This window comes from Lepisosteus oculatus, chromosome 28 (genome assembly GCF_040954835.1).
Source record: "Lepisosteus oculatus isolate fLepOcu1 chromosome 28, fLepOcu1.hap2, whole genome shotgun sequence".
Taxonomy (NCBI): domain Eukaryota; kingdom Metazoa; phylum Chordata; class Actinopteri; order Semionotiformes; family Lepisosteidae; genus Lepisosteus; species Lepisosteus oculatus.
In genome coordinates this window covers 7741063-7765340 of record NC_090723.1, presented here as the reverse complement: position 1 = coordinate 7765340, position 24278 = coordinate 7741063, and the positions used below count along the sequence as shown (strand labels likewise).

The window sequence follows — 24278 nt, the reverse complement described above, 5'->3', positions numbered from 1 at the left end:
TACAGTTCTTTCCGGGACCAATGCAGACGACACAATCCGGGGTAGTGAGGAAACACTGGGGAGAAAAGCATGCAGGATTCGGGAATAAAAACAGGGGGGCGTGTCCAAGGAGTGCTGGTGGTTGGGGAAGGTGTAGCGAGGCAAACAATCCGGAGACGAGTCCAAAGAGAACTCCAAAACTAGGCAAACGTCCATGGCCAGGTGATCCATCCAAGACAGGAGATTAAAAACCAGAACCCGGTCGGGACTGGCAGGAGGAATGGGAACAGGAACAGAAACTTAAAACCATGATGGAGCCAGACGCATCCAGGACCCGGGCTCGCAAGATACGGGAACCAATGCAGAGCCCTGATTAGTGTCAGAGCCTGGCTTTTAAGGGGGAAATGAAAAGGGGCTGGAATAAGGAACTGGTGTGGGGAATGAGGCAAAACAAGGAGGGGCTGGAGCGCCCTTAAGAGGAAGGGTTTGCGATCGTGACAGATTAAAGTTTGTTTCATACATGCAGCTAAACGTGATGGCTAGAGCTGGACAATTCTGCTGACTGTTTTTAATGAGGGATACATTTTCTTCCAGGTATCATGTTGGCCGACATTATAGAGAAATACTTCGTCTCCCCCACTCTGTTTCGAGTCATCCGGCTGGCCAGGATCGGACGTGTTCTCCGCCTCATCCGAGGGGCGAAGGGCATCCGCACATTGCTGTTTGCCTTGATGATGTCACTTCCAGCTCTGTTCAACATAGGGCTGCTCCTCTTCCTGGTGATGTTCATTTACTCTATCTTCGGGATGGCGAACTTCGCATACGTCAAGAAGCAGGCTGGCATCGATGACATCTTCAACTTCGAGACGTTTGGGAACAGCATTATTTGCTTGTTCCAGATCACCACCTCGGCTGGCTGGGATGGCCTTCTCCTTCCGATCTTAAACAGCGGGCCACCCGACTGTGATCCTGATATCGAGCACCCGGGCTCTGATTTCAAGGGGAACTGTGGCAACCCAGCAATGGGCATCATGTTTTTCTGCAGCTACATCATTATATCCTTCCTGATCGTGGTCAACATGTACATCGCCATTATCCTGGAGAACTTCAACGTGGCCACAGAGGAAAGTAGCGAACCCCTGTGTGAAGACGACTTTGAAATGTTCTACGAGACCTGGGAGAAGTTCGATCCAGACGCTACCCAGTTCATCGAATACTGCAGGCTCTCGGACTTCTGTGACACTTTGCAAGAACCTCTGAAAATTGCCAAACCCAACAAAATCAAACTGATCTCCTTGGACCTTCCCATGGTGCCTGGAGACAAAATCCACTGCCTCGATATCCTGTTTGCCTTAACCAAAGAGGTCCTGGGAGATTCGGGAGAAATGGACGCACTGAAGGAGAGCATGGAGGAGAAATTCATGGCAGCCAACCCTTCCAAGGTGTCCTACGAGCCCATTACCACCACCTTGAAACGCAAACAGGAGGAGGTGGCAGCAAGCGTCATCCAGAGAGCTTACCGGAGACACCTGCTGAAGCGTTCGGTCAAGCATGCTTCTTACATGTTCCGACACCATGACTCTGAGCAGGAGCGGGGAGAGGAGGCTCCGGAAAAGGAAGGGATGATCGCTGAAAAGATGAATGAAAACTATGGCGGGAAGCCGGCAGTGGAGGTCACCAGTGACGTTGTCCTGCGGTCAGCCCCACGCACAGCAGCAGGTCCCTCTGCATCTGGGGGAAACATCAGAGAGTCTATCGTATAACAGACAGCATGTACCAAAAAAGCCCACCCTTTGTCTTCCTCTAGTATTAAAGTAGAAAGTCATCCTGCTACATACTGCCTGCTGGATCCTCACAAAAGTGGACTTTGTGTGCCTACGTGGGTAGCGAAATCGTGGCTCTGGTCATAACGAATATGACACTAATTTGAGAGGTTTGCACATAGCCGATTTAAATTAGCCAGGGGTATTCAAAGACTGAAGTAGGATTGCTGGAAAATACTGTAATGTCTTTCTGGTGAATAGTTTTATGACATTAACTGAAGGACTATGACATTCACATTGAAAACCATCTCCTTTTCCCAATACTGTGAAACAGGAGTTTGGGAGGGAAGTTTTGCTCACGATAATAATTTGATTTTATAGTCAATCGTTTCAAAGTCAAAGTGCCTCACCATTCATAAGCGCGATGTGATGTTCATGATGGCACATCATGTCTTGCTTTATCCCAAACTCAAATTGTCCCAATACAATCAGTCACAGATGTGGTGAGTGGTTCCTGAATTCTGGTTCTTACCTGACGACGGTCTGAGACCATGTAACTTTGAATAATGCAAACAAATTTTTCACCACCCCAAGAGTTATAAATCTTGTAGAATTCCTGTCTTCCTGTGTCAATGCAAAACCAATCAAGTGGGTTGGTGTATTGTAGGGGAATATGTGGCAAGAGATGACAGTTTGAATAAAAAACAAACTTAAGATTAAATGGATTCTATAAAAGTGTCCAACAAGGTTATCCAATTATTAAACAGAAAAACTTTATTTGAAAGTGTTTTAACAGATTCAAATTCAAACGCCAGTGTACTCAATTTCATTTCTAGGGTGAACAGTTCAGTCAGCTATACTAATGATTCATGAATACAAAATGACTGTAAACAGCGCGACATTCACACACAGAGAGTAAGAAAATATCTGTATTTTTAAAATGTCCAGTACAGTGTATGACAGATGTAAATAAGGCAGTTGTCTTTTTAGAACAGTATTGCCTGTTTAAAGATATCTGTAGCACAGATTATTTAATATAAGGTAAAACTAAGACATGCTGTAAAATCCAGAAAAGTTCAGGGTTCATGACTGAAAAAGGGAAACACTATTAATTGCAGCTTTTTTCATTGTTGGCTTTGCTATCAGTAGAACCCACAGCTAGAAATAAACTTTTTTGTTACCATTCTTCACCATTACAGATAGTGAGAAAGAAGGACTCTGCTCAGTCTTGAAACTCAAAGGCTTCATTCTCCTTTTCCCCATCAAACGCAGTATTGTGTAGTGAACATTGTCCTAATTGAAAAATGGACTATAAATCAGAACTGGTAGTGTGCTACAGCTGCAGTTCTTATTTCTGCCACATGTGTCTCAAAGTGATTGCCTAATCTTGCTTCAGTTATTTTTTTTAAATATATTTCTTGCAATTTTAGCACTTGACTGCCAATGATACATTGTGTTGTGCAATAACACATTATTACACGTTAGGGTGATGCCTTTATTTGTTATCTGCCTTAAAAAAGGATTATAGTAGTATGACGTCTATGGCTGCTTTAAAGGTTAAGATAGCCTGCCTTATGTTGAAAGCTGTCCTTGTCTTGCTATTCACATTTTCGAGATTGTCAGATGAAACTTTTGTACCCTTTTGTATTGCAGGTAAAGTGGGCAATTCTAAAAAAAACAATGACACAGAGAATTTTAAACCAACAACTACTACTGTCATGTTGCTTAGCGCTGGCCCCTTACCGCATTTAAAAAGCATTTAGGAAACAGGTTTACCAATGTGTAACCAAATTTATTTCTTTGTCTACCTGATTTAACAAGTGGGGGCTGTGCATTTACTATCTAGAAATGAAGGAGGATTATGGATTGATCTCTAATCTGTGAACTGCGGACAGTCTTTCGGGACTCTAAATGAAACCAGCGAGCTCTCGCCTATCCAGTTATGGTGTTGCTGAAGCAATCTGATTCAAGAGGCTGTGCTTTCATTTGTGATGTTTCGCACTGTGGCACCTACAAAGGAGTTCAGCACAACAGATGAGGCCAGTCAGGTTTATCTGTCGCTCCCCACTGGCTCCATGTGATTAAAAAGCAAATAGGCTGCACTTTGCTTTCAAACATGCAGATGTGTCGCATTTTTTTTTCTTCGTCTCTGGCTTGGTTAATACCAGTTTTTTTTTCTGTTCCTATGGCTCATTGCATCACTGAACGAAAGAACACGCCTGTATTATTCAGCCACTTTTGTTAGCTTCGTTTTCTCACATTGAAGAGATTTGCTTTGTTGTCTCTCAGTCACAATTGCATTTTATCAGTTCAATTTCGCCAGCCCCAAACAAAAAAGCCTTATATGGTATTGCTTTGACGGTAAATCACAATCCAACAGACTTCATCACAGACAGTGGTTTAAAAACTGCCATGCACATCCGGCTCTGTAGGTAGTGTCTGTGGGTGCGTGGGCATGGAATGTGACTTGATTCTTGTGAAAATCCAGAAACAAGTGCTTTCATCTAGCCCGAACGAAACTTGATCTTAGTTCTGCATTTCACAAGTTGCTTTTCCACTGCTCTGCCACAATACCTGCATGTTGAGATGTATTGGTGTGTAAAAGCCAGAGTTTTAAGCCACATGCACCAGCAGTTGTATGTTGCTCTATCCAGTCCCTGATGTTGACCTTCCATTGGTTGGGATCTGGCAAATAGCCCCAGCGCAGCAACATGTTCGGAATCTGTGTCTTGGCTAGTAGGCAGAAAGTCTATGTAATCAAGTCCTACGTCTTGGGGAAGCTTAATTTAGAGATGTGAGTCAATAAGGTAACCCTAGGGCACTGCACAGGTGTGATATCATTTCACAGACCCTCTCCCACTGTTACACAGTCAAGACGAATCAACGCTGTTCACTGGTTTCATTGCGGCACTTGTGGAAGACTGTACTTCGTACTTTAAAAAGAAAAGTAACTTTTCTTTTACGTGGAGAACAATGTTTTCACAATCAGCGATGCACTTTCTTAAAGCAGTTAAAGAGGTTAAAAAATATAAAAGTCTTAAAGGAGAAATGTCTTAATTGTGGGGGTTTAAAAGCTCATTAAAAGCACTTTTATTTATCCAATATTTTGTGTGCAAACAGTAGTTTTAATTTTTTTTTGCTTTATGTATTTTTCTCAGAGGATCTCGTTGTAGGCAATTTCAGTAATCGCTTTGTGTATTTTGGGGATGCTATTTTGAGTCGAGGGAAAATCTGCAGTGGGGGGACTGCTAGGAGTATAATATGATTATTGATTATTGATTGATGATTGAATCTGTTTGCTCGCTGCTCCTTTCTTGGCAGTATTTGTCCAGAAGAAAAACATGACAGGCAGGTTGTAGTTCCAAGAGAGAAAACCAGCTCTCACAGGAATTGAGAAGTTATTTCAAAGACTGCTTGGCACTGGGGTTATCAATATTATTGATTGATCAGTTTACAAGTAATAAAAAGAATTCTAAAATGTCATCTTTGAATGATCCATAATACTGACCAAATGGAGTCCTGTGATGTATTTACCTATTTTCTGTTTTTCAGTATAGCCATCGTTTCTCTCAGGTGACAATGAAAGCATCTGTTACTCAAAAGCAGGTTTAACACAGACAAGTAGAGCGCATTTGAGCCTCAGACGCATTAAATCATCAGAACTAGATGACCTCTTGTTTTAGGCTTCAGAAAGAAATCGCTGACGAGAAATGGAGTGGTGCGCATTTTTTTAAAGAAAATTTTCATTAAAATGGCTGAACATTTTCAGCTCTGAGCTCTTCCTCTCTCCCCTAGCCTGGTCCCACTCATTTGCCAGAAATGGATGCACAGAAGCTCAAAGCCAAAAAGATGAAGCTATATACACAGCCTGTGTTTCGAATATTTAATTTGATTTAATATGCTGTTTTACATGCTTCACCTAATGACTATTTGCAGTTTGTCAAGTTACAGAAGTAGTTTATTATTAAGTTTATACTAAACCATACAGTATTATCAGTATAGTTTATAATATAAATATTCTGTGTTGCCTGAGTATTAATAACAAGGCCGCTGTTGCCATTTTGCAATTATTGGTAACCTGTAAATTATATATATACCATTTGTTTACATTTCTAATTGTATGGAAACTCATTTTCAGTACCAGACGTTGTATGTGTACTGTCAGTGTTGCCTGTACATACTTTTTGCTCAGTGCTAGAAGTGATTTTTAAGACTTTATTCCTTTGTATTATCTATGTGAAAAGCCCTTTACTTTGTAAAACTATTATAGCATAGAATATTGTAAATGATGAAATAAAGGGATACAAGATGTTGTTTTTTTTCTGTTCTCTTTTCAAAGAGATTGGCCTGGAGACAGATATTCACATATCACTGTCTGTAGATTCGATTTCTTGCGGGTTTTTTTTAAACTTTCCAGCATATACCTGTACATTTCTGTGATTTGTGCCGAGGTTTGTGGATAATGGTAGTAGAAATGATTTAACCGGCACGTCTTTTATCATGATTTAACTGGAGACTTTCTCCAAATCGAGAAAATTAATTCATAGGTAGAGTACGAGAGGTTTTACTGAGAAGATTGTCTTTTGCAGAGCTCATTCTGTTTATACGTATTGAGTTATTTTTGTAGGCACGGTTTTTTTTATCTATTAGATGATTTTCATTGCCACGATAATGCGTCCGTTATTATCTATTATCTAAGATCTCTTTTCAACAAGGCTCCCTCTAGTGGACTGCTTTGGCACAGCTTGCAACGCCTCCAAATTCTTGCAGAAGAGCACTTTCTATTTTTGTCTCTCACTTCCAAGTTCGTGGCATTTCTTTAACCTCAGGTAACAAGCTGTCGTAAAGTTAGGGATTAAAAGCTGATAGATCTCTTTAGTGTGAGAGTCCTACCCCCCTCTGATTAATTACGTTCCAAACTGTTCTGAAATTGTAACGTGTGATTGGCGTTGTGAAGTGCTTAGGATGTCCGTGTAATCCAAACTCGTTACGTTTTTAACAGAGACAGCTATTTAGTTGTCGCTTTGTTTTTAGAAAAAAAAAATTATCTGATTGTCATACCAACCCTCTTGATATCCATACGGATAACATCAGATTAAGCTCACTGATTGCAGTTAATCATTCAGCTTTGATCATTTCAATAAAAACAGCTTGTGAGAAGTCGTCTTCAGGCCTGCTTGGAAGTGTGCTGGGAGAGCCTAATCAGGCTTTTCTTCCTCTCATTCTGAGTCTCATCTCTGAGTCCTTTTTTGGCTCTAGAGTGGTTATCATTGAGTAACGTTGTTCAGCTAGAAACCATTGTGCATGACCATATGTATCAGACCCTGCTTGATGCACAAGGCCAGTCTATCAGTTAGGGATGTAGTTCTAATCCTCCCGTTTTAAATCATGTATAATTTTATCCAATGTGTTACAAAAAACACGCGTCTACTCTGGAAGGTTAATTCTCAGCTTTAAAGAAATGTTGTAAAGAGACAGGTTAAAAGTATGGAATCTCACTAGTCATGAGCAGAGGAAACTGTATAGGGGCGTGCTAGAATTAGGAATCAGGATGTGTTTCTCTGCACAAAGAGTGGTGGAGGTCTGGAGCAAACTGCTCTGCCGAGTTACTGAAATTGATTCTCTGGGGACCTTCACCACACTGCTCTACAAGGGCCTTGGGTATTGGGGCGATCAGATGAGCAAACGGGTGAAATTCCTCCATTCTAAGGGCCTTTTAACAGAGTTCGGTCGTTGTCGTTTCAGACCTGCTTGTTTTAGCTCGGCTGGGCTGTCTGTATTAGATGACTGCATGTGCGAGGGACTAGCCAAACTAGTGACCCTGGGCTCCTGCATCAGCCTCTGCCCACTTGGGAGCAGGGCTGGCAGCTGACTCGTCAGCAGATGGGATCACAGCCTATCTTGGCAGCTGTTTGTGCAGGGCAACATGAGACGACACAACTGTTTTGACTGGAAAGAGAGACCAGGCTGGAGGAGCGATGGTCGCTGTGCCTTTGCTCTAACTGAAGGCTGCAGCCCTGCCTTCCTACCCCTGAAATGATAGGGTGGGAAGAGAGGTCAAGTACTATCAGAAGAGGGCACTTCAATGTCCATCTGGTGACCTGCTCAGCTCTGTGGTCAATGGGACAGGGATAGGTCATTTATTCTTGACGATCCAACCCACTGCATGCCGCAACTGAAGATGCCTTAGATGCATTGCAATAATGCATGTTTTTAATAAAAAATGTATTGCAATCATATACAGTTTTTTTTTAAATTGACTCAATCACTCACTGCCTCGCTTAGTTTTTAAACATTAACATCATTACTGCTTCAAAGGCCTTCTCAAAGCAGTAATAGGATAAAAACTGTTTAAAATTTTTTTTTTGGTCTTGTTTCTGACAGCCAGGAGCAGCTCGCTTAAAAGAAACATCCCACTGCCTGGCCTTGACCTAAAACAGGGCCTCTGTGTTCACCATGGTTCAGTGAAGTCAACACGCAATGCTCTAGGGACAGCTTCTCAACACAGGATCTGCAGCTTCTGAGCAGCGCTGTTGCTAAAATAAAAACAGCAACACTCTGAAGCCTGTTTTGCATGCTTAGGAAGGCCTGATGTAACTTCAGAGCCTCCGAGTGTTCCTCTTGTACGTTCATTGTTTTCTAAAGTGTAACAATAACACTTTTGTAAGTTTGTCAGACACCAAGAAACCACTCGAAAGTGTCTGTGGGGGTGGTTGGCCTTTAGCCCTTTTACTTTTCATTTACTTTTACATTTTTCAACACCAGCCCCTTTGCTGGGAAATGCATTTGTGCCACAAAGAATACCCAGATTCCAGCCGTGGATGGTGCCAGGGCTGGCATGCATGCCTTCACAGCTTCATTGCCACCCAGGTCAAACCCCCTCCCCATGCTGAAAGTTCAGACTTGAACTTCTTCTCTTTGTGCTTGTGAATTCAGATACCCCTGTGCTCTGCCAGTTGCTCTCTGGTTTGCAGCAGGTGTCAAGAGGAATGCTAAAAACGTACCCCCCCACCCCAATTAGACCAAGCAGTACTCACGTTCTCAGTCTATTTGCTTCCTGGCCATGGGTGAGCATTCCTGACATCACTGTGGTATTGTTCTGATGCTCATCATGGCTAAACATTACTCAGGGCCCTCTTGTGTGCACGTGCTTGCAAGTTCTGCAGGACCTTAGGTGCCCAGCATACAAATAAAAACTGGGAGTAAGAAAAAGAGCTATTCCAATCATGCAAAATATTGTTTGCTTATTGACGTTTCCCCAGCTTTGCATGATTTGTTAATAGAAATTCTCGTTCTATTTGTGAATATTATTCTGTTCTATTTGTTAATGGAAAGCATAACTCAGTCTATTAATGTGTCACTTAGCATTTACTGTAGATGACACCTTAATCAAAAGGAAACTCAAAGGCACCAGACTGGATAGTGCATTAGCAACATCTGCTGCAGACTTACAGTAGGCCCAGAGCGATAGATTTTACCCCAAATGCAAGGGGGTTCACTTGCTTCCAAACAAACATCAATGTTCTGAATTGCTCAGATGCACAGCGAGTCAGTGACAAAGTCAGGGTTTGGTGCAGGAACCTGCATGTAGTGAGCATGTGCAAGTACAAGTCAAGTTAGATTAAAGCCGACTTTTCTCTCAACCTTTTTTTTTTCGTTACCTTATTGCTAGTCACCTGTTTTCTGTGTATCAGCTGCTATGGTAAGTATTGCATCCAAACGCACCACTTGCTTAAGCTGCCAAACAGGGGCTGGACTGCAGGAGAAAACTGCGCTTGCGAGCTTTTGGGAGTCCAGGTGAAGTTGCTGTGCTAAAGATCTACACACTTTCTGAATGAGTTTACTTTGACAACCCAAAGTGCAGCAGCACCTAAGAATCACACAGGAGGCTTATAGCATGGTGCAAAAAGCCTGGGCTATTTTCAACTTGATGGATTCATCTAAATCTTCACAAAACTAAAATGATCCAAAATCCGGTATTTCAAAACTGAAATGGGGTGAAATCCGTTGCTCTGAAAAGTTTGAATGAAGTGATTTCTTTGTCTTTTGGCCAGCGTGCCTCTTAGCCCTTCTGAACTACAGGTCTGCAGACAGTGTCCGAATGAAGTTTTAAATGGAGAACAGCCTTTCCAAAATTGCACTCAGAAAAATAATGCTGGGTAAAGTGGTCCCCGTCCCCCACCCACCGGGCTCTGCCCAAATTATTATTCTTTTAATCTTCAGTAACAGGGACGCAAGTAACTGCTTCCAATTTTAATGGGAGGTTATTTGAGAGGTGCTCAAGTTAAGCAGTGGCAACTAAAAAAGACCATACATTAACAGCACACCTCTGGGGTGGGGGGGTCATGTAACTTAGAGAGCTAGAAGGGTTTAATAACCATTTACTATTCATAGAATGCTTTTGAGACATGCCTGTGTTCCTCAGCCAAAACCCAGCCATTCATTACTTCACATGACAAGGACACACAGCAGTTGTCTCTTCCACTCTCTGCAATTAGCAAATAAAATGGCTCCTAATTAAGGTCCGTCTAAGCAAGTCTGGGAAGGTCTTTTCCTTTCACCCCTGACCTTAATTGCCTGTTCTTTAGATAAGCAGTCAGGTCAGCTGCATTGGCTTCAGGTCTTTGTCAGCTGCTGATTGAAGAGCAACCAGTAAAACCTACAGCAGACACTTCTAGTTGTGCTCCACATACCTGCAGGTCTCTTCACTGAATCGAACTCTTAATGGACCTAACACATTGCATGACTGGAAACTTTGCAAGTTTTTTTTTCTCTATTCTGAAGCTTGGAAATTCAAGTTACTTGTGACCTGCGATCGCTAAAAGGTGGGCCTCTGCCTTCTTTAAGGGCTGAAAGCAATCAAACAGTTATTATTTGACTGGTTAAGGGTTAAACTGTGTAACAGAGCGCTCAATTCTAAAAAAAGCCAGCAGGAATGTGGGCCTCCACCGTTCCATACAGAACTCTGAAGGAATGCAGTTGTCCATTTCCTGTTTGGATAACACCGGGATGTTGCACAGAAGCAGTATGGAGGCCTGGGAGAGTCAAGAGAGTCCAATTCCTACAAGTGCCAAGAAAAAAAACAAAATAATCAAGGATCTCTCATGGTAAAGGTCATTGCATTATGTGACTTGAAAGGAAGATATCCACAAGTTAGTGGATCAGTGTAAAATCCTTCGTGCAATGTGTTGTGAATGTTCTCTCCTCTTATTGCATTCCAGGCTTGGCTGTACAAGACTGTCACAAGTCTTGGTGCTGCATTGGTTTGTCCAGAGTGATCACAGCTATTATCTGATCTCGGCTGCACTGGAGGAGACGCAGTCCAGGAAGTGAACAATCTGCACGCATTTCGAATGACTGGGATCAGCCACTCGCTCAGACATCGCGCACATACAGTAGGCGGCCAGATGGCGGTCGCATCACACACGTTTTCCGAAAGCAATTTGTACAGTATGTGTGCGTTAAAATACAGAGCGATGAGTTTCATGAAAAAGCTCAAATCAACCTATTGACGAGTCTAATGTCAAGCAGTAAACCGAATTATGATGCTAGATTTTGGTATTTCATCTTAAATTGGATAGATTCTCGCTCCATGTGATGTCAACATGGCTGGTCCAAAAAGTGTTCTTTAAATCTAAGAGTTAAAAATTTAACTCCAACCCGAAACATTTACCTATATTAAATATCAGTTATCCAGGCTCAGGACGGGCAATGCCCTGTGAAGCACTGTATGCATGCATGCAGATCGCTGACTTGCTCTTATTTGCATCTCGGGACAGTCCCTGCAATGCTAGCTCATTATCTTGAAGGAAGTACAAGCCAAGCATATCGAAACATGCTCACCAGCTCCCAGCAGAGAACTGTGACGGCTGAAACAGTCACAGTGGTGCCACTCGCATCTTGGGAGCCAAACTGCTAACTTTCAAGCAGCTTATTTGGATGCAAAAGAGCCATGGCATTGAGGATTGTACCCTGCGTCCTCTTTGGGAGTCTGTTCTCCTACTTGGTGAATGTATCAAGTAAGTGCATATATTTACTTGAATAATCTGATCAGTAACAACCTAGCAGTTTGATTTAGAAAGTATATATAGCCTTTCTTAGCTGCCTTACAGAGCCACCTGATTAGAATTTTGCAAAAAATATACTTCAGGGATAGTCATACGGTGTGGTTTCAGGTCAGGGAAGGGATGTTAACAACTGGTTGGGAGTTGCTTACCTAGGAGTACATTGTATTGTGTAAGGTTTGTCCTAAAACCCCATCAAATGTACATGTTAAAAGTATTTATTGTATAGATTTTGTGACTAAGCTGAACATATTCCTTTATCCATGATCATTTCATGAATTCAATCTGCCGAGTTGCTTTGTCCTTACAATATTTTATTCCATCTACAATTTGTTAAAATGCCTTGAAAAATCTGCAGATGAGACTTTTGGACCTTTCTGAGACCTGGATGCAACGATTCAACGCACACACTGACGGCCACATGCTATGTACTTACATTACCTCTTACACAGTGATTTTATTCTTGCGCTCATGTTTGAGGTTGTTAACTCTATGTAAGAGGTCCCAGTTAACAAGAAAAAAAGAAATTAAAAAACAAGAACTCCCTCCTTTTCTGCATACTATACCAAGTCAGTTTTGAATGTATTGTTTTTTATAATCCAGTCACTTCCGGTCCACCTGTTTAAAACAACAACAAAAAAGAGGAAGTCATAAAACATTGCAATTCACTAGCCTTGATACTGTAAGTGGTTGAGTAAGTGTATTTGGCTTTTAGCAGTTACATCTCCACCATTATCTAACGCCTATTATATAAAGACAAACCATACAAGTGAACAACCGATAGAGAATTTTGATGGAACATCTCTATTTAAGGAACAAAATAAATTTGCATTTCTTTTGCTACTGAACAAATGCTTTAATCCAACGCAACTGTAGACATGAGCAATACCATATCATTTTAGGTGTAAGTTAAAACCATTTATTGTTTCATAAGTGATTTATTGATCCTTTAATCCTGAAAACAATATACTAGTGTTAGTTTGATACATGAATGTGCAGTATGTGCCTCATCCAGTAAGCAATAGTTGAATAATATATATTATGTATTTATTACTGACAAAAGGAAAGATTATTCTTATTAGTAGCAGTAGTAGTGGTATTTTGGGAAAGAGACAAACAATTACATGTAGCAGGAGAAATATCTTCATTTTCCTGTTTTTTCCCAAGTCGTGCCAGTGGGGGGCGATAGAGTGCATCAGAAGCCACGGTTCCTTGGTGTCAGAAGTGGGAGCGCCATCAGCATGTTCTGCTACATATCACTGGGTAATCATACCAATGAGGTGCAGTGGGTAAAAACCCTGAAGCACGATGCCAGTGATGAGGTGCTTGTCACGGAGAGTGACACTGTGAAATTCAAAGGCTCAGTCAAGGACAACAACAGCACCATCACCATCATGGGGGTCAGGAGTGAACACAGTGGAATTTACTTCTGCAAATATGATTCCGTGAAAGGCCCTGGCTCAGAACTTCTGGTATACAGTAAGTGTTGCACAGAGTAGTGCTTGACATCTATCCCTGTTGGAATATTCAAGGAACTACTGTGTTTTTTTGGTTTATGGTATTGTATTAACTTCTCTGGAGTCCTCATGTTCTTCTATCCTTGAGATTAAGCCCTGATCACCTTGTGAGTCGTCAGTACAGAAAGAACTTTTATGCTCTTTACTGTTGGCATTTGATGTTTGTTGTGGCCCCCTGGGTCCTTCCAGAAATGGATTGATGAAGTTCTGCAATGGATTGACCAAGACTGACTTCCATGCATGTCTCAAGTGCTTGTGTTTGTTCTCCAGGTAGTTTAAAACCCGAAGATGCTTTGAAAAAGAGCAAGATGAAGGATGCCATCATTTTGATCCAAACCTTTCTACTGGTGCTGTGCATCCTTGTCCCACTCTTGTGGTTTAAATACAAAGTAAGTGCAGACTGTGGCTTTCTGAAAACTGAGATGGAGAGTTAGCTGTTTAGCAGTCCCTACTGAGTCCCCAATGAAAATGAAATTCCTCTGCCTTGAAAAGCTAGTCTTTAGCCACACTTGTCACGATTTATTCCTTCATTAAAAAGTGCTTTGGTTACACATTCATAGAAAAGGCAGTATTTGCATTACTATGGTAGCAGAACAATGTTTAGTATTCCTACTTTTTCAATTGAAGTTTTTGACACTATGCATTTCAAAATGTGATAAAAAAACACCAACATTATTTCAAACAAAGTCTCAGCTTTTTGTAAAGCTTAAAAATTCACTGCTCTGAGCCCCTGAATATACTCTACCATTGATTTCTAACTGGGATCTTTTTTTTTACAAACAGAAAAACAGTAAACACTGTTGAGAGTCATGATCATGATGGGGCTTGGGAAAGTTTTTTTTTTATTGTGAGGATTTTAATTATTTGCATGTAATTACTGTAGTTGCCTTCTTAAAAGATACGCTATTTAAGAATTATTTCTTTTAGGGGAAATCAGAAGATCGAGACTATGAGGAACCTGAAGATGATCATACATATGAGGTATGATTTGCTTGGAATGGTTGTTTTTCATAATGTCTCTTTTTATAAAACATCTTCTGCCTCACCTGAAGCTTATCTAAGTTTTTCTGAATTCGGCACTGTAGCACAGCTAAACCAGACAGTGCAGAGTTATAATGAAAAGGATCACACCCCTGATTCTTTATCAAGGATTGTGCCATTAAGCATGGGCAATCTAACCCAGCTTGCATGTGTTTGGGAAGTGAGACGAGCTCTAAATGTCCAGAGACAGCTAGGAAAGCATGCCAACTCCACGCAGGAGGTGCACCAGTCCAAAATCGAATCCAAAATTGAACAAGTACGATGCAACAGTGCTAGCTGCCACTCCACCCTGCTGCTCTTCTGTTTTCTGTAATACTGTAACCAAAGAGAAACAATCAGTAAAAATAACAGGAAACTGTTCATATTCAGTTTCTGGCGCAGCAGAGATCATAGAACCATAGAAACTGAAGAACTGCGATCTCTCAGCCTCTAAGGATGAAGAAGTGGCCTGTTCCCGATCACTGATTTGCATGATTCTTTCTTACTTGCCAGTGAAGCACAGCTCTCTCACAGCCAGTGCTGTGCCGGTAGAAAGCAAATTAAGCGTCAGGCCACATTTCTTTAATGGCGAGAGTCATAGCTTGCTAGCAGAGAGCCATCGCAGACCTGAAGCCCTTCCGTTCTGATGAATATGGCACCTGGGTCACTTCGTCTGTCCTCACCTGCCTGCCTGCCCGCGCTGCTCTCGTTGCAGGGGCTGGAGATCGAGCAGTGTGCCATGTACGAGGACATTATGACGTTGCGCCAGACGCCTGAAACTGCCTGGGAACAAGGAGAGCACCCCTGCCAGGAGTGAGGGTGAAGCCTTTGAATGCGGCGAGATCCTGAACAGGACGCCACCCAACAGTTTAAAAACCTCCCCCCTGTGTTGCGTGCAACTCTGACTCCCAGCCTTTGCCCTTGTACATCTGAGGTGGATACGGTTTTTGCTGTGTCTCAGCCACCCCTCTGCTGCACAAAACGGGCTGTAATTTACCCAGAAGTAAATAACAGAATCTATTTCTTTCACATCCAACAAGGTGCATGGAACACACTGACAGGGCAGTAGGTTTCCATTTTATCATTCACTGTACATGATCACAAAGGAGGGGAAGTTGAGCAAACAGAACAGGTGGTTTCCTGTGGGGCATGGCTGGATTAATTTCATTACATGCCCTGCAGGGCTGGTTGAGATACACCACCTTAATTACGTTGTAGCAGTGTAACTCCACCTTAGACACATACTGTACACAAAACTGTGCACTGCATATATGCACTATCTATATTGTACACACATTATGGTTGCCACTGGAACATAGGTGCATAAAAATCGTATTGGCGCAGATACATATTATTGTTTATAATGAAACATCCTCTTATCCTGCAGTGTAGGGAATAAATGCAACACTGCTGGAAAATCTAATGTTACTGAATAGACTTCAAAGAGCACTTGTGCCTTTTTTCAGTTTATTTCAAAGCTTTCTGGATGGCCTGTTTTTTTTTTTCTCTGCTCTATCTGGAGAGTCGGGCCATAATTTAACTATTGTTAATAACTAACGGGGTGGGGGGTGAATTCCATATTAACCATGATTGAATAGTTCTGCAATAACTTTCTGGGCAGACCTGCGATGTGATTATTTTCATACAGAGGGAAGAAATGATGTAAAAATGTCTTCTGCTGAGTTATGGCACAGCACTAGAACTGAGGTTGCAGGGATGACCGGGACCAAACTCTGTGTGCTTGAAATCACACAGTGGACAGGTGGCCAGTTTTTTCTCCACTTCTTTGTGATGTATACTGTAATTCCCTCCCCACTGCGGACCCACACAAGAAAAGGAGATGGAGAACAGTAAAATTGCCCTCCTCCTTTCCTGTTCTTGTTATATATATAGTCCAGCCCTCGACTCACCCAGTTCTGCATGGCTGAACCCTCCCCTGATGTCTCCGAGGGTGAGAGCTGCAGCTAGCCTTCAGTGCAGTGCAGACCCAGCCAGTTTCCTCTCCCCTCCTCTCTCTCACCATGGCGGTGCCTCTGCAGATATCAGTCTAAAGCTGGCCGCTCAGCTGAGCTTCGCTGAGTAGCTGAGTTCACACCTCTTCTTTGACATCAATAGGACTTTGACTCAAGGACTATTGAGTGCTGTATCATAAATTTTGAGTGTTAACTAATAACTAATTTACTACTAAACTAGCCAGTCCATTTCCCTATTAGCATTAATAGTCTTGCTTTGTGTTTTGGTGCTCAGTACTTTCAGCGATGAAGCAACCTAATTGCGTGCACAGACAAATGTAATAAAGGAGCACTAGATAGACCCTCCTGTGCTCTCGAGCGACGTCTTTGTGGCATACTGCGCACAGAATCTATCCCACTGCTCCCCAGAATCCTCTTTCTCCTGCTCTACACAATATAGAAGAATTGTGTCATCTACCTCTTAAGACAAACTGTATCATTAGCTGTAATTACATATCATTTGCGTCACGATACATTTCTGGGCATTGGAGGTGTGGGAAAATTAAAGTGCTGCAAGAGAGACGTCACTCAGAGACGAGGCTCCAGTCATTCACCACTGAGGGCCAAAGCATAATAAATCCAGCTGATGGCATGGAATATTAATACTAATATTAATAATCAATATTAACAAAGAAGTAGACTGGACAGCAGTCACATTTAGAGATGTAATGGTGCTCAGAAGCCCTTAAGAGAACATCTGTTCATCCATATTTGTGTTTGTAGATCATTGATTTCATTTTGGGGAAGGATTTTCTGTTTTTTTTTGTGTGTGTAGCTGTCCTGTTCTGTATGTCAGTGAGTGAGGAACGCTGGCTGTGGGGAATAGATGAAGTATCACAGCAGAGATATCACAGCAGAGCTTTCAGATACAAGATCCGCCTGTTCATCTGGTGCTTCGTGGGGTTACAGGAACAAAGCTCCTGTGACATTTGAATGCGACTGGTTTTGTGTTTTTTAATGTCACAGAACCCCTACGATGGAATTGTTTTCTCATAAGTCACCCTCACAAGCCAACACATGATTCTATATATGAAAACTAAAGGGTGTCACAAGAAAGAAAAATGAGTCAGCCGGTGGTCTAAGATGGCTTTTTTTGTATGCTTTGAATTTAATATGTGTGGTTCAGTGGTGTTATTCATGGGCCAGTCAAATTCTTTTAGTGGGGCCATGGGAAACTGCGACGCCTGCCTATCGTGTCTTCACCTGAAGTTCAGACATCATGTTTGCCAGTTCTGCTGGATGCTTGTTCAAAACGCCAGCTTGCATCTGTCCCGGGTTCCCATGCTTTGAAAAAAAAAAATGTTTCATGGTGTTTTTTTTCCCTTGTTTATTGTATTTAAAAAATAAAATACTTTTGAAAGCGAGGGCGCCTGGAGCGCGTTGTTCTGAAGCACGGAGCCTGTCCGAGTTGCCACGATGCCTTTTCAGCGGGTACATTCCGGCCTCGTCACGCCGATGTTTTCATTAATGAGAACATCTGGGCGAGACAGCCGGGATGTCAGGTCGATACTGTCTCTTTCCAGCAGGGGGCCTTGTGAGACCCAGGTCGGCGAACTGTACAGTGATCGCCTGTTGACAAAAATGAAAAAGTGTTAAACCTTCTTCTTCAGCATGATATTCGCCTGTTTTGGGGAACTGCTAGCTGCAGTTCAGCACTAACTTACCATCGCGGTGCCTACCGGCAGAAAAGAGCTGCCGTTTCAAATTTGTGTGAAGATCTTTCAATGGGATACAATACCATTCTGGTTATTTTGTTTATTTTTCATACATCTGTTTCACAGATAGTATGATGTGGTGGACTATCAGGACTATCGCCACCACCTGGCAGTTGACTAAATATCTTGGCAGAGCTAGGAATCATTTATGGGAATAAATTAACTTTTTTTTCTGTACTGTAAGCGAAAACGTTTAGAAGCAAAGTCTTATAATATATGGTTAATCATTCTCCTGTCTGTCCAACAATGTGTTATATTTCCCTGTCACAGCAGTAAAAAAAAAAAAACATAAACTTTCAAGTGGAGAATGAAACGTCTGTGTAGACGTAGATGGACCCAATCTGGAAAACTAACCAAGACTTTGACAGCATGAACACACTGCTTTTGTCTTTTGAGTGAACTTTGAGAAACACAGCGGGCCTGGATCACTTGTGTGGGTTATTTATTTCTGATTTCCCAACCCTGGCTTATGGCTTACTGCCCATATGTGCCATATACTGTATATATATGATATACATTTGTGTGACTGTAAAATGAGACTGCTTTTAGCGAAGTGGAAGTAAACTAAAAGTTCATGCATTAAGTAGCATTTTAAATGCATTTCATAAACAGATCAAATTCTGTTTTTTGCGAGCGAGTAGTGAATCCACGCTCATTTCCTGGCATATCAGTTCACCTACGGCATATGATTGTTGAATATTCACAGACTTTCCTGACCGGCTCTTGCTCAGGACAGGACACCAGGTGAGATCATTGTGCCCCGAATGCGATACTGATCGTATGTGATCTTATTGAGCTGATGTTTATTCAGATGATAACCTTCTGGGAGAGAACTGTATGTTGTGCTACTGAAGTTGTGGCCTGTGCTTGGAGAGTTCTGCTGATGAGGCTTGCTCCATTTGTTGTCTATATTCTGATGAACCAACATCCTTATCTGTCCTCCACGTCATGGAGAGAGGAGATGTTCTCCACGCTGCATGTGTGCAACAATTAAATCGGTCCTGTTTTGGCCACATTATCTGTAACCTGGTCCACTTATATTACAGAATAGAGAGCAAACCATATTCACAAGAATCAAGTTACTAGTACCCCCGTCAATGGTGGAACTGTTGGGTCAGATAATGGAAAGGTAACCGAGGGCCTCAAACGGTTTAATGATGAATAATTGCACAATAATCCAGCTGTTTGTGGAACATATTGAGAACTTGACCCTATCACTATGCAGCTTATTTACAGCTCTGGGTGTACCGTATCCATCACCCCCTGAATATATGAAATACAAATATTTTAAAACCCTGTTTGGGTTAATCATCAGATGATAGCGATCTTGCGCAAACAGGCACAAACCAAAGGAAATATCATTTCAAAAATATCTCCGAAAAGGCAGATTTCTAATGTTTCCTACCAAATCCATTTATGTATGGCATAACCACTATTTAAAAGGAGGTTGTCAGACAGAGCCCTACAAATCGTTTGCAGGTTCAGAACAAGAAGGACTTTACATTTAAAGCAAACATGGCATCAGGTAAGGATTTTCAATTTGATTGATCTTTTTTATTGAGCGTTGGAAACAGTTTTACTGATGAAATATGGAAATTACATGGTGATGTCTCTGTTATTCTGACAAGTAACAGTAAAGGAGTATGCAATAAATAGAAACACTTCTAAAAAAATGACAAGACAGCTACTGCCTTGACTTCTCTGCAATTTGCATGCTCATCGGAAACGTCACCGTCAAGTAGGGCCCATCTATGGAGGAGCGTAGTTGGAGCAACTCAATCTAACTAATTTATTGCTATTGTGTCTTTATGCCTGTATTTTCCACTCCAGGCTTTTTGCTGTGTCCGGTTCTGCTCGCTGTCTTTTTCATGTCACCAGTGGAAGTGGGAGCATTTCCACTGTACAGCCTCTTCACCAATGCAGTGATGAGAGCACAGCACCTCCACCAGCTTGCGGCTGATATTTACAAAGATTTTGTGAGTCGGCAATTGTTTTAGTTCTTCTATTCAACAGAGGCTGTTAACATCTCTATCATCCCCTCTAATATTTCAATCCTTGTGATTGCACACCTATGTCTGAGCCCTTTTCTTGAAGCAGCTCAAGCTGATGCTTCTCCGAATATAGCAATTCTGTCTGGATTCTAGCATGTTTTAAAAATGTATATTTTCTCACATCTGTACAGGAGCGCACCTACGTGCCAGAAGAGCAGAGACAGTCAAGCAAAAGTTCTCCATCCGCCATATGCTATTCTGAGTCCATTCCTGCACCCACTGGCAAAGACGAAGCTCAGCAGAGATCTGTAAGTTGTTACATCTCCTCTTCGTCCCTCTTCGCCTGTGACTGGAAGGTTGCCGGTTCAAATCCCACAGCTGGCAGAGGAATCCTACTCTGTTGGGCCCCTGAGCAAGGCCCTTAACCCCAACTGCTCCAGGGGTGCTGTATACATGGCTGACCCTGCACTCTGACCCCCAGCTTCTCTCCCTGTCTGTGTGTCTCATGGAGAGCAAGCTGGGGTATGCGAAAAGATTAATTCCTAATGCAAGAAATTGTATATGGCCAATAAAGTGATCTTATCTGACCCCCTGAGTCTGGGCTAACCTCTGTGTTGCCCTCCTTTACCGCTACGCATAGGGTCTTTATTGCTCAGCTGGCCATTCCACGGCTTGCCCTACTGACATCCGTTTGCCATGGAGAATATCTCACAATATCTTCATGCTTTTTCTGCTTACATATTTTATCGCTGACAGGATTTCCTGGGAGTCTGACTTACACCAATCCATCTTGGGATTGTCCTTGGAATCACGGTCGCTCTCTTTCAGCTTCGAGACACGGTTTAGGGATATGCAGAAAGATAACATGTACATCTCCGCGTGCGTGTCTATTCAGCACATGGATTTTTTTTTTTATTGCTCCATTTTCCTTCCAGGATGTGGAGCTGCTGAGATTCTCCCTGGCTCTCATCCAGTCCTGGATCAGCCCTCTGCAGACTCTGAGCCGGGTGTTCTCCAACAGCCTAGTCTTCGGCACTTCCGACAGGATCTTTGAGAAGCTGCAGGACCTTGAGCGAGGGATCGTGACCCTCACAAGGGTAAGAGGAAGGAGAGGCTCTGCTTAAATCCTGTAGAGAATGCACGCTTCTGAAATATTTTCAGCAATTTGAACCACTGAGTAAAGCCAAACATCTATGCTTGTGCCCACGATAATTCAGTAGGTGTTTTAGCACAAATGAAGTACAATTACTGCACATCCTCAAGGATGCATACAGGGAAAGTACAAGGGAGAGCACTTAGTGGGAAAACTGTATTGAGATTACTGGCAGAGATGAGACCTTGACTTGGAATTGGACAGGAAAGCTGATGTTTCCCTGTAAATGCTCTGAAGAAGGGGTGAGCAACGGATTTGTATTTGCAAATTCCAGCTTCGTCCAGTGACTTTCATCAGTGCTTTTTTCACAGGGACGTCCGAAAGTCCCTAGAGGCAAGCTTCTCCTCAAATCTTATGCAATCCTAACTGTACGTATATGTATAAGATATTTTTTCTTCTTTTTTTAAAAGGAAATTGATGAGGGAAGCCCCAGAATTGCAGCCTTCCTGACTCTCACGTATGAGAAGTTTGACACCAACCTGAGAAACGACGACGCTCTGATGAAGAACTACGGGCTTTTAGCTTGTTTCAAGAAAGACATGCACAAAGTGGAGACTTATCTGAAAGTGATGAAGTGCAGACGCTTTGTGGAGAGCAACTGCACTCTGTAGAGAAGACCAACAGCTGCACAGCTGCAGTGAGGCCCTACCCAGAAGCCATTAATGCAAAAAAATAGTGATTTCTAGCTTTGCTCTTTCGTATCAGTCATAGCAATCAAAATGGATTAGTTATTCTGGTAGTCATGATGAAAAAAACAGACGTTTTGCTTGCCAAAATCAGTTCTGTACAGCATGTATTTTCTGTAAAACAAAAGTACACAGGAACTATATTTTAGAAAAAATACAGTTAAAATTATTTAAAAAAACAGTTTTCTAATTTCTTTGCAAATTTCCCCTCTGATGCATTTTGTTCTGATTTGTGAGGTTTTGCAGCTGTAATTCCACCTAGAGAACAAGCTGCTCTAAGGCTAAATTAAACCAGGCGTGAAATGTGGATGTCAAGGATGTTTCTGAGCTGGAAGGAGAAATTAGACTCTAGTTTTCATATTCCTTTTAAAAGAACACACATACTAATTCAGTTGATGGGAATAAAGGTTTTGATGGGTCAGTCAGCTCAGGAGGTTTGCCTGGCACCCTTACAGTTAAATGGAAAAAAATGAAGACTGGAAAGCAACAGGAGAGACATAAAAACTGCCCGTCTCTGCTGTGTGGGTAAGATGGCTGATCTGTTGCTCAGCCAGACTAGGAACTGATTTAAAGAACCGATAGCAAAACGATCAGATCAACTTTGGCTCGCACTGCCGAAACTTGTCATCACATTTTTCCCATGTGATCTTCATCCTATTGAAAATACATACTGGTCACAGGTAGGATCCCAGGCACATAACCCTCCCAAACACACATATTTATACCCACACTTTTAAGTTAGTTTTTAAGACAGCGTCTCCGTGTTCCGCCACCCTCAGATATTAGAAAGAAAACTTTGAATGCACTCGAATGTTCTGTACATCTTTTGGGCCAAAGTCTCCTTGAAATTTCTGTATATAGTGTTCAATTGCATTCATTTGAAGGAATTTAATTAAACGTGTTTTTCTCGTAGATCTTGAAACTCTTCGAAACCTGTATGTAAGCATTTATTTTATCAATAAAATTGAAGTATTCTGCAACAAACACGCTTTGAACGGCTCTCAATATCTACAGCTTATTAGTGCTTTGGTTTTACTGTATGTATACCGATTCCTTGATTTGGGGGTTAAAGTTTTACAAAAGTGCCCTGTGGTACTTTGTGGGTAAACGCAGGATGAGTGTTTTATGCTCAGAGCGGACTACGACGACCCTCATGTACATGAGACAAGGAAATAAAAGATATGTGCTACAAAAAAAAAAGATGATGTACGAACTTAAAACAGCGGATTTATTTGCTTGTCTTTTGCACTTCAATGTTAAAACATCAGAGTTTGAACATCAGAGCAGGGCTGTAGTAGAACACGATTTTCAAAGCACAAACACGGAAAGCAATGAAATTGAACGGTAAGGGCGATGTTCAAAACCCTGAAAAAAATTTGTGAAAAAAAATTTGTGAACCAATTCTAAACATATCGTGAAAATTCAAGAAAGAATGATTTCATAAGGGCAATCTGGAAAAGGGGCGGATTGCTAGAGACGCTTGCTAGAGAAAAATGGACATTTCATTGACGTGTCCAGCACCACAGTTGAGAGCTGTCGCTTCTTTCTTGAGGGCTTGGGAGTTCAGTGCTGCAGTTTTTACAAGTACTGTTATTTTCTTGTCTGTCAATCGAATTAAATCTCCTGCCTGGAGTGTTTGAAGCCTCGCTTCTGGCTCTCTGAAATCGCATCGCGCTCGATCGCATGGCTTTGGCGTAAGGATAATGCGCTGAAGACACAGCCGCTACTCGAGAGAGCCCACGCCGTTTCGCTCAGATATCTAGGAAGACGCAGCGATCTGCGCAGAAGTAATGAGCTGAGTACAGTCGTTTTGGGCGACACCTCGAAGTTTCTATTTTTACACGCCTGCCGGGACAGCTGCCCAACACCGTGGCTGCAGGCTGCTCCCACTGGCTGTTCGGCTGTAGTAACTCTTTCAAAGCCTCTGGTGCCATTAACTCAGCATTTTTACAACAGTCTTGATGCCTACATGTTAAGCAGTCTGTATACATTTTAAGCGCTCCGGTATGAATATTGAGGTGCTGCTTTAAACGTTAAAATCGATACTTATTTCATTTGGTTTAACTGATTTTTGTAAACGCAATACCGATTCAAGTTCAACAGGTAGGCACTAACCATGTTATAATCCAACAAGCGTCCCTAGAAATGTCAGTTTGTACAGTCCTAACATTAGTTTATATTTTACACGATATAACTGTATTTTTAAAATGATACCAAAATGGATTTCTCCATTTTTATCGTAATGTGAAGAACACTACGTACTGTAGTTATTCTGAATCACGTTCTTCCATTACAAACCAAGCATGCTGCCCCCTGGCGGCAGACCGCGCTTGAAACACTCGTCGCGCATGATGACGTATGTTTAGCGCCAAATCCAA

General features: G+C 42.0%; 3 protein-coding genes across 5 annotated transcripts in view; all 3 read left to right on the top strand.

Moving 5' to 3' along the window:
* The window catches only part of scn4ab (sodium channel, voltage-gated, type IV, alpha, b), a 46215-nt gene extending 40163 nt beyond the window's left edge, over positions 1–6052 (top strand). For all 3 annotated transcript variants that reach the window (XM_069185756.1, XM_069185757.1, XM_069185755.1), the window contains exon 26: positions 574–6052. In XM_069185756.1, coding sequence (XP_069041857.1) covers positions 574–1742 — 1169 coding nt within the window. In that variant the 3' untranslated portion in view covers positions 1743–6052. The remainder of the gene's footprint in view (positions 1–573) is intronic.
* Positions 6053–11590: 5538 nt separating this feature from the next.
* cd79b (CD79b molecule, immunoglobulin-associated beta) lies at positions 11591–17719 on the top strand. The gene is made up of 5 exons (XM_006638288.3): positions 11591–11761; positions 12974–13285; positions 13594–13712; positions 14251–14304; positions 15059–17719. The coding sequence occupies exons 1-5, from the start codon at positions 11695–11697 to the stop codon at positions 15158–15160; spliced, it is 654 nt and encodes a 217-aa protein (XP_006638351.3). The 5' UTR covers positions 11591–11694; the 3' UTR covers positions 15161–17719.
* A 1769-nt stretch (positions 17720–19488) lies between these two features.
* On the top strand, positions 19489–22884 carry gh1 (growth hormone 1). Its single transcript, XM_006638287.3, has 5 exons — positions 19489–19595; positions 19901–20046; positions 20253–20369; positions 20997–21158; positions 21625–22884. The coding sequence occupies exons 1-5, from the start codon at positions 19586–19588 to the stop codon at positions 21823–21825; spliced, it is 636 nt and encodes a 211-aa protein (XP_006638350.1). The 5' UTR covers positions 19489–19585; the 3' UTR covers positions 21826–22884.
* The last annotated feature ends 1394 nt before the right edge of the window (positions 22885–24278 follow it).

Bases quoted from the DNA above. Each gene is read 5' to 3' on its own strand.
- gh1 (XM_006638287.3), top strand. The intron at 20,047-20,252 runs GTGAGTCGGCAA...ACATCTGTACAG, and splicing joins CTGATATTTACAAAGATTTT to GAGCGCACCTACGTGCCAGA. The intron at 20,370-20,996 runs GTAAGTTGTTAC...TTTTCCTTCCAG, and splicing joins ACGAAGCTCAGCAGAGATCT to GATGTGGAGCTGCTGAGATT.
- cd79b (XM_006638288.3), top strand. From the start codon at position 11,695: ATGGCATTGAGGATTGTACCCTGCGTCCTCTTTGGGAGTCTGTTCTCC. The intron at 13,713-14,250 runs GTAAGTGCAGAC...TATTTCTTTTAG, and splicing joins TCTTGTGGTTTAAATACAAA to GGGAAATCAGAAGATCGAGA. The intron at 14,305-15,058 runs GTATGATTTGCT...CTCTCGTTGCAG, and splicing joins AAGATGATCATACATATGAG to GGGCTGGAGATCGAGCAGTG.